Genomic DNA, 8,364 nt, shown 5'->3' with positions numbered 1-8,364 from the left:
ACCTTCTACTCTTTCCCAACATTTTTTTATTTCTCAATCTAACCCATCTTCTCATATTTCTAATGTTCTTTCCTTATTTGCAATATTTCTTTTTTTTGGCACATAGATCAAAATTTATTTTTTGTAAGCTTCTGAGTTTGGATTTCCAAACAATATTTCCTTCTCTTGACACATTGATCACTTTTAGTTCTTTATCTCCTAGCATATCTATCATTTTTTACTCTTTATAAATTCCTAAGTTTAAAATCCAAAGTTTGGACTTCTCGGGAGGTCACCCAACCTAGTATTATTCAAACCTAAAACACTTAACTTAAGTATTCCAAATTATTAATCAATTGGAAAAATGTGTGCACTCTTGTTTATAAACCTTTTCCTTGTATATTTAAACCTTTATAGATTGCCTTTAAACTTGTTCCTTTTAATTCTTTACAATCTATCATGCTTTTTTGCAAATTCACACCTTCATAAATAAAAGTTAAGAGCCACAACTCTTCCAAAAGCCCCACTCTCTTAACACCCTAACCTTTGGGTCAAACCTAGTCAAAGGCAAATTGAATCTGCCAAATGTTAATTTTAATATATGATGTGATTTTCTTAGCTAACTAACAAAGATGGACTTGAGACTTCTCTGAGTAGGTCATACAACCTAGTACTATTCAAACTCAAGAACATTTTGTGAAACATAAATCCCTAAGCCTCAAAGTGGAGTTGAAAGGGGGCCACATAGTAGTGGCTAAAGTAGAAGCCAAACAAGCATAACATATTTGGGCTAAAAGCCTCAACTTAGATAGTCAAGAGTGGGAGTAAAACTCCCAATAAAATGCTCGAGGAGATAGCACAACACAAATAGTAAGTTGTAAGCTCTTGAGTTTAAACTTCCTGAGAGGTCACCCAGCCCAGTACTATTCACACCCAAAAACACTTAACCCCAAATATCCCAAGACTTTTAACCAATTGGAAAAAGGGGTGCACTCTTATTCATAGGCCCTTTCCCTCTATATTTAAACCCTTATGGATTGTCTTTCGAGTCGTTCCCTTTGGTTGTTTACATAAGTGAGTCTCTAGAAAAGGGACATAAAAGGACCAATACATGACACGTAGAAGCGTCAAGATGGAGTCTAACAAGGAGTCTGAGTTGCACTAGAGGTGGAGTTTGAAATGGAGTCTGAGAAGGAGTCCAAAATGGACTCGATATGGAGTCCAATATAGACCTAAGATGTATTCCGATATGGACCTAAGATGGACTCGAGATGGAGTTTGAGATGGAGTTCAAGATGGATCCAAAATGGAGTTTGAGATAGAGTTCGAGATGGACTAGAAATGGAGTTTGAGATGGACCTAAAATAGAGTCCAAGGTCATGGCCAAGAAAGAGACCGAGACCAAGACCGAGACTAAGACTGAGTCCGAGTTTGAGTCTGAGTCTGAGTTTGAGTCCGAATCCGAGTTTGAGTTCGAGTCTGAGGGTGAAAGCCCAAAGTGTTCGTTTCCAAGACCCTAACAGGTTTGGTGAACACCAAAGGTATAATAGGGGGACAACTTTAGTAGAGCTAGTTTGGCCAGAAAAGGCTAGTGTGACCAAAGAAGGCTATACCCACTTGTTGGGTGATGATATATTTGTTGAGGAGTTCAAGGCTAGAGTGAATATAAACAGACAAATGGAGTAACTTGGTGAAGTGTTCAAGAGTTAACTCTAGTTCCCCCAGGAAATCAAATGGTCAATGCTCTCAATCCAAGTGTGGGTGGCACTACCTACTTGGATATCTGGCATGGTTTATCGAAACCTCACTCTAGCCATATGGCTAGGGCACCCAAATGCAAAAGGTGGGAAGAATACCTATGAGGCTCACATAGAGCTATAGTGTTTTGAAATGTCATCTCAAAGTCCTAGATTATGGAAAGAAAAAGGAGCAATCCTCTTATGTGGTGACCAAAGATGTAGTTATGTGGCAAAGAAGTCCCAAAAGTCAAGAAAACATAGTGGTTAAGCCTTTGAGCCCTGACTCAGTAGCAATGTTGGCGAACACGTTTATGGATGGAAAGGGAGTTAGTGAGGACTGAAAAAAAGATATTGGGGAAAATTGTTCCCCATATCTATGGGCTTCCTAAAGATGCTAAGGAGTGGATTTAGGATGATCACTCATGGACAGATAACCCAATCTTTAGGAGATGAAACTGTAATGCAAGTGGTGTTGAACCACTATGGTAACAAAGGTGGCATTAGTATAATGGGCTGATATATTGGTGGTACCTTAAGGTGTTGATCATGGGATCGAACATGTGGAGCACTTAGACCAAGTGCAAAAGTTAAATGGCATGGATGTTATTCTTGGGGCTAGCAAGTCCCCAAGTCCATAATAGAACTTATGGAGATTGTGAGTGAGACTCTTCCATATAGTTGAAAATATGGTTAAGTGACTAAAGTAGAATTGGTGCCTCCTATAGAATCAAGGTGTCAAGATGAGTCAACCTTATGTTCTTGTCCTAAGCATACACCATCTCATCCACACTAAATGATGCTGCTTTTATATCTAGATTATAATGCCTTTGAGCATACCTCTTAACCTAGATTTACTGAACTGCTTATATGTTCCTTTGACCATTGTCTTGGATCAACTTACTCTCATATGCCAAGTTATTTTAGTCTAGATTTTTGTCAATATTTCCCAACAAAAGTTGTGTATCCCCACTAAATTCTACAAGTAGAGTCATGGGGTATCCAAGGAGAGCTTCTTGTGAACTCATCCTAATGCTCTCCTACCTTGTCAATTTTTACATTAGCAAGCATAAGGAGTCCTAGTTCTCAACATTATTTCCCTATATTTGGGACTTGATGGCTTTAGCGAGTGTTCTAGCAAAATTTTCAGCCAATCCATTTGCCTTGGGCCAGTAAGCTAAAGTAATTTGGTGCTAGATCCTTTCTATCTTTAAGTTGGCCACAAACTCACTAGCAAAGTTTTTATTGTTATTTGATAAGACTTTTGTTGGTGCCCAATACTAGAAAACCACATCCTTGAAGAACCATTAACCTACTTTAGTGGCCTCCTTCAATTAGAGTGGAGTAGGTGGATTTGACAAACCAAAAAGCACCAAAAAGACCCTATACCTGTTTAAATTGTTTGATCGATAAACCCTAAATCTCTGACGAGTGTTTCCTTTTTTTTTTCTGGTGTATGGAGTCCTTGGATGCGGGGTTGAGGGAGGCCATTGCCACATATGAAGAGGGAGACAAGGAGGGGCCATTCCTCGTTGCCCAACAGGTACCATGGGCAATTTATGATGCTTGGATGCATGGCTTGGAGTGCCACTGGAGATTGCAATACAAGAAAGGCGATGTGTGGATGCACGGGGACCCTTCCATCGTTCACGAGACCGTCTCGCAATGGTTCAACACTCGCATCCTCTCGCAGATTTGCACTCTTCCTGGCGTGGACGAGTGTTTAGACGTGATCACGCCCGCCAGAGCTTCGCGCCTTCCAACAGTGACGGGTGACAAGGAACCGGATCAGTGCTATTTCTCCAACTTGGACATGGTGAGAGCGAGGGCTGTGGTCGAAGTGGCGTACAGGAACGAGACGATCGGGACATTGCGGGAGGTGGTGGAGACGTGGGAGCAGTCTGGTTACAAGGTGATCGGTGTCAAAGTTACGAGCGACTGCCAATTCACGTTTCTCGCCAAGGAGGAAGGCAGCCGTGACATGAGGGAGATCATGTTTGGGCCGGAGTTTTGCAAGGCCAGCGAGGGCTTTGTGATCAAGTTTCCCATGTCTCACTTCACTGGAGATGTCAAGGGTGACTACTATATCGAGTTTGATCTGTTTAAGCTGCAACAGTTTATCATCAAAATGATGGACCAAGAACTATCAGCAAGAATGGCTGGAGCGGTGTAATAGAATCTCTTTGATGCAGTGATACTAGATGAATGAAAGCTATTTTCTTTGCAAGTGACCAACAATCAAACATGAGATGGAAGAGATAAATTATAATGAAGAACTTCCAGAGCACTTTGTGCTCCGAGCAGTTCCCTGGAAACAATAATTTACCTTAACTTTAAAGCTCGCCTTTGACACTCGGACGAATTAATTTGATTGCGTTTCCTCAGTTTCTCTGTAAATCCATGGATGGTGAGCAAACAACTAGAAGCTAGTGAAGAGCAAATACTCACAGAACCGGCGGTTTGGAGGTCCCGATGCAGGCCTGTGAGGTCGGCCTTGGAGGAGGAGAGGCACTGCGAGGCTGGGACAAATGTCGCGCGGGTCTGGGAATCGTGGCTCAGGCCGTGGTGGTGGAGTAACCTTCGGCATACATCCATCGCCGACGATCATCTTCTTGAACGATTCCATATCCGTGGTGGCCTTCGGAACGCATCTACCGAGTTCTCCAGGCCCTGGTAGATGCACTCGAAGTCCTTGGGTGTCACGCCTTTGGCAGCATTCCGTGACGGATCATAAAAATCCTCCACCTGAAAAACATAAGCGAACGTCATCAGGAGTTGCGGAAGGCGAAACTTACGCAAATGCAACCATTGTGAAAGCTTGGCCACTTTGAGATCCACTGTGCATGGTAAGTACTCGCACAGAGTCCTTCCTGCCAGAGTGGCTTGACAGCGGTGATCTACGCATTGGAAAACTGAGTGAGAACACACACAAATTAGAACTGAGTCCAACACCTTTACAAAGAAGGTCCTAAAGAGCTCGGAGATTCTGTCCATGTTGCGAGCACCAAAGCCCTGAAAAGCTTTGGCGCGGGCACTTATAAACCCGCTGCAATAGGAAGCATCACGTAGGTCCAGTCCTGCAAAAAGCAAGCCGAGTAATGAGAAAATACTAACGAATCTCATCAAACCAACAATATATGAGAGAAGAGAAAACGAGGACGGAGATCTGTGACGAGGACAAAACCTTGCTAAAGAGCACTCAACAATAATATAAAAGTTAAAGAGTGGCGAAAACCTCCAATAATCATAGACAATGGCGGGAGAACTGGAGGGGAGCATGTCTGCAAAGTACGCATGTCAAAAAGCACTCCAAAACAACTCCCTAGGCAACCTGACCTGAAGGTGAAATATGGCCAAAAGTGTGATGACATACGAACTCAAGGTACCAGCGCTAGCATCGTTGATCTCGTGAGATTTGGCCCATTTTTTCAGCTGGAACGGAACATCTCAGAAAACGACTGACATTCAACACTTCTGGTACCAGTAGACAGAGTGGGCGAAAGCGCTTGTCGATTGAAGATAGAGCGGCTAGTACCAACGATTTTGATGCACCATCTTTGTTGTCTACAGAGAGATCACACTGTATTCCAGTTTTACGGTCCACGAACTTCACCACAGGAACAGTAGCCTTGTAAATGGGCTGTATTTGATCATACCGTGCTGCCAGCCAATAAGAAAACGAGTAAGAATGAATGAAAGACTTTAATATTAGCTTTACGCTTACCATGCATTGCTTGCAAACTGGTCGTGACCCTTTTCAAAAAGTAGAGTTTTTCTTCTCGGGAAAGAGGGTTCATACGATTCAAGTAAAGCGATAGATCGAGATCGCTGTCGCAAGTGAATGTGTTGGTTACATATGATCCAAAAGGTGCAACGACGGACGAGCCTGGGGAGAGAAAAAAGAAAAGAAAAAAGATCATCTTCTAACGAAAAGAAAGAGAAGAGAACAGCTGGAGAGAAAAATCACGCATTTTTATGAGAGACACTCACCAGATAAAGTCTGCTTGACAAAGCTGCCGAACGAGGCGACAATAGCTGCTCGAGCGTCGCGATCTTCTTGGGAGGGCTCCAGGTCGCCAAGATCCTCTTCAATCGCTGGGGAGAAGCGAATTTCCTTCTGCGCTGTCTCGCGTTCGCGAGTTCCTCATCTTGCGCCGATGTTTCCGCGAATTAGCGCAATAAACCCCACAGGTAGCTACCGATAGCTGGAAAGACACGTGTAACTATTTGCTTGTGGCTGACATGTCAGTATTGTTATTGACTAAGATAAGAGCTTAGATAGGGCGGATCTATTGGCGGCCGTGGCGGAGTTTGTGACTGATCCACCTGCTGCAAATCACTCCAATCCTTCATTTCCACAGGTTTTAGTTCCCGGCAGCGATCATCCCGCGCTGGAAGCCCTGGCAGCGGCGATCCGGAAGAACAAGCCCGGTCTGGAATCCCTTCTCGACAGCAGCGCGCGATTCTCTTCCGGGGCTTCCCAAGAATGCCGAGGATTTCGCGACGGTGATGGAGGCGTTTGGATACAAGAGCATGGGATACGAGGCGGGCGCGGCGACCAGGACGTATATCGTCGCCCGGTCTTCACTGCCAACGAGCTGCCGCTGGAAATTCGCATTGGATTCCACAACGAGATGGCCTATGTGAGTTGTATCCCTCCCTCCTCCTCACGGATTTTCACGATTTCTTCGCGATTTCTCACGATTTCTCTTCACGATTTCCTCCCGATCGCGAAGATTCCCGCTTCTCTTCATGAATTGCCCACGCAACTCACGATCTTTGTGTTGTTTCTCTCCACAGCTGCCGGATTATCCCGACGTGGTGATGTTCTTCTGCGAGATCGCTCCACCGGAGGGAGGCGAGACGGGGATCGTACAAGGCCGTACCGTATACGACGCCATGGCCCGCGACTACCCCGAGTTCGTACGGAACCTCGAGGAGAAAGGCCTCGTCTACTACAACTTTCTCGCCGAGAACGAGTGGAAGGAGAAGTTTGGCACGGACGATCGATCCCAGGCGGAGCTCAAGTAAGTAGCGATCTCTTTTTTTGCTTCTCTTGCTCTCGATCGTCGAGCACCAAAGTTTCTTATCCCGGATTTCCCTGCAGAGCTTCCAAGTTGTCAAAGAAACTACAATGGTTAGACGACGGACGAGTGAAAGTCTACCACGGGCCCCGCCCAGCGATCAAGCAGCTCAAGGAAAACTCAAAGACGTGGTTCAACAACATTGGCACTTCCAATCCCACCACTCCAAACCTCCGGCATTTGGAATATGGCGATGGAACACCGCTTCCACTAGACGCTCTTAAAGCCTCGCTTGCATTTATGAACGACCACCAAGTACCTCACAAGTGGAAGCCAGGAGATGTCATGGTTGTGAACAATCACGCCGTGCTCCATTCGAGGCATCCATCCAAGCCTCCTCGTCGACTGCTTGTATCAGACTTCCTAAGCTGCAAAAAGTCCAGATTGTAACTCTGGGCGAAAAACAAAAACCAACTTTTTATGCCACCACGACGCCACCATTTCCAAGAAGAGGCTCTGTCAAACCTTCCAACGTGGGCTTATGCGTTGCCTTCTCAGCGTTTTGTTTGCAGTCTGCCTCTAGGACAAAACGATTCGGGTTGCCCTCGGACACTTGGCTGTTTATGTTGGACTTCGCACCAGTAGCGAATGCAAACAAAGTAAAAAAGAGCCACAAGAAACAGCAGAAGAAGCTTATCAAAACACAATACAACGACCCCACTCGACAGACACTAATGGCCACTTTCGAGACGGATCCAGCAGCAACACGAATTTGTTAGTTTTCTAGTTAAATGACATACTCTGTTTCCCCTAACTACCACTTTGTCATTTTCTCCATGTAAATATATATAAGTCTTGTGTCTGCTCATTTCAGCGTCAACATGAATCTCTTGCCACCTTGGATTAGACTCTAGGCTGGTTACTTACACTCCCACTCAGCCGTGAGAGTCTATAACACTTACATCTTCATGATGTTTTTGAAATTTGTTTTTGCTCAAAGCTTTTGTCTTTTTGAGGAAAACTTTATACTATTCCCAAAATCCCAAAATTGTTCTATTATTGGCCTTTTTTTATCCACCACCTTTCCTACAAGTTCACACATAAACTGTAGTGGAGAGCTATGTCCTCCCGACATGCTACTCCCACTTATAGGACCTTTTGATGCCAACATAAGTGGTGATATATTTGAGCACCAATAAAAGTTGGACAAAACCATCTCATTCACAACCTCTATAAGTCCTATTCCAGATTTGGGGCTTACTATCCCCGAGAATGGCATTCATGCCACTTAACCTTTGCATTTGGTCCAAGTGCTCCACGTGTTTAATCCCATGACCAACACCCTAAAGTACCATCGACATATTAGCCCATTACGCTAAGGCCATGCCCCTTCACCTTGGTCACATTGGTGGTCTAACACCACCTGCATCACAATCCCGTCTTTCAAAGACTAGGCCATCCATCTATGAGTGATCATCTTAGATCCACTCTGTACTATCTTTAGGATGCCTGCAGACATAAAGAATAGCCTTCCCCAATATCCCTTTTTCGGTCCCCATCAAGTCCTTTTCTGTTTATGACTGTGTTTGCTAACACTGCCATTGGATCAAAGCCAATAGGCCCAA

The 8,364-nt window shown here is 44.4% G+C and overlaps 2 protein-coding genes and 1 long non-coding RNA gene across 3 annotated transcripts; 1 reads left to right on the top strand and 2 right to left on the bottom strand.

Annotated features, from left to right (window-relative positions):
* Nucleotides 1-3,953: 3,953 nt before the first annotated feature.
* On the bottom strand, nt 3,954-4,338 carry LOC112343447. Its single transcript, XR_002991284.1, has 2 exons — nt 4,164-4,338; nt 3,954-4,105 (listed from the first exon to the last, which is right to left on the bottom strand). It is a non-coding gene; the product is annotated as an uncharacterized LOC112343447 (long non-coding RNA).
* Nucleotides 4,339-4,366: 28 nt separating this feature from the next.
* Nucleotides 4,367-5,866, bottom strand: LOC9652881 (protein HESO1). The gene is made up of 9 exons (XM_024666926.1): nt 5,706-5,866; nt 5,440-5,601; nt 5,197-5,375; nt 5,052-5,147; nt 4,951-4,996; nt 4,668-4,792; nt 4,511-4,612; nt 4,441-4,460; nt 4,367-4,385 (listed from the first exon to the last, which is right to left on the bottom strand). The coding sequence occupies exons 2-9, from the start codon at nt 5,510-5,512 to the stop codon at nt 4,367-4,369; spliced, it is 660 nt and encodes a 219-aa protein (XP_024522694.1). The 5' UTR covers nt 5,513-5,601; nt 5,706-5,866.
* Nucleotides 5,867-5,872: 6 nt separating this feature from the next.
* On the top strand, nt 5,873-7,531 carry LOC9652880 (clavaminate synthase-like protein At3g21360). Its single transcript, XM_002993185.2, has 4 exons — nt 5,873-5,906; nt 5,994-6,358; nt 6,516-6,742; nt 6,823-7,531. The coding sequence occupies exons 1-4, from the start codon at nt 5,873-5,875 to the stop codon at nt 7,187-7,189; spliced, it is 993 nt and encodes a 330-aa protein (XP_002993231.2). The 3' UTR covers nt 7,190-7,531.
* Nucleotides 7,532-8,364: the final 833 nt, after the last annotated feature.

Source organism: Selaginella moellendorffii, unplaced genomic scaffold (assembly GCF_000143415.4).
Source record: "Selaginella moellendorffii unplaced genomic scaffold, v1.0 SELMOscaffold_150, whole genome shotgun sequence".
Classification (NCBI taxonomy): domain Eukaryota; kingdom Viridiplantae; phylum Streptophyta; class Lycopodiopsida; order Selaginellales; family Selaginellaceae; genus Selaginella; species Selaginella moellendorffii.
Note: the sequence above shows the minus strand (reverse complement) of the source record. Positions and strands in the feature narration are given on the sequence as shown.

What these genes read in the sequence shown, in the direction of transcription:
- LOC9652881 (XM_024666926.1), bottom strand. Translation starts at nt 5,512, where the DNA reads ATGAACCCTCTTTCCCGAGAAGAAAAACTCTACTTTTTGAAAAGGGTC. An exon ending in CAGTTTGCAAGCAATGCATG is followed by an intron (nt 5,376 to 5,439) that starts GTAAGCGTAAAG and finishes ATTGGCTGGCAG; the next exon opens with CACGGTATGATCAAATACAG. An exon ending in TGGCCATATTTCACCTTCAG is followed by an intron (nt 4,997 to 5,051) that starts GTCAGGTTGCCT and finishes CGTACTTTGCAG; the next exon opens with ACATGCTCCCCTCCAGTTCT.
- LOC9652880 (XM_002993185.2), top strand. Translation starts at nt 5,873, where the DNA reads ATGTTTCCGCGAATTAGCGCAATAAACCCCACAG. An exon ending in TAGCGCAATAAACCCCACAG is followed by an intron (nt 5,907 to 5,993) that starts GTAGCTACCGAT and finishes ATAAGAGCTTAG; the next exon opens with ATAGGGCGGATCTATTGGCG. An exon ending in TCCACAACGAGATGGCCTAT is followed by an intron (nt 6,359 to 6,515) that starts GTGAGTTGTATC and finishes TTCTCTCCACAG; the next exon opens with CTGCCGGATTATCCCGACGT.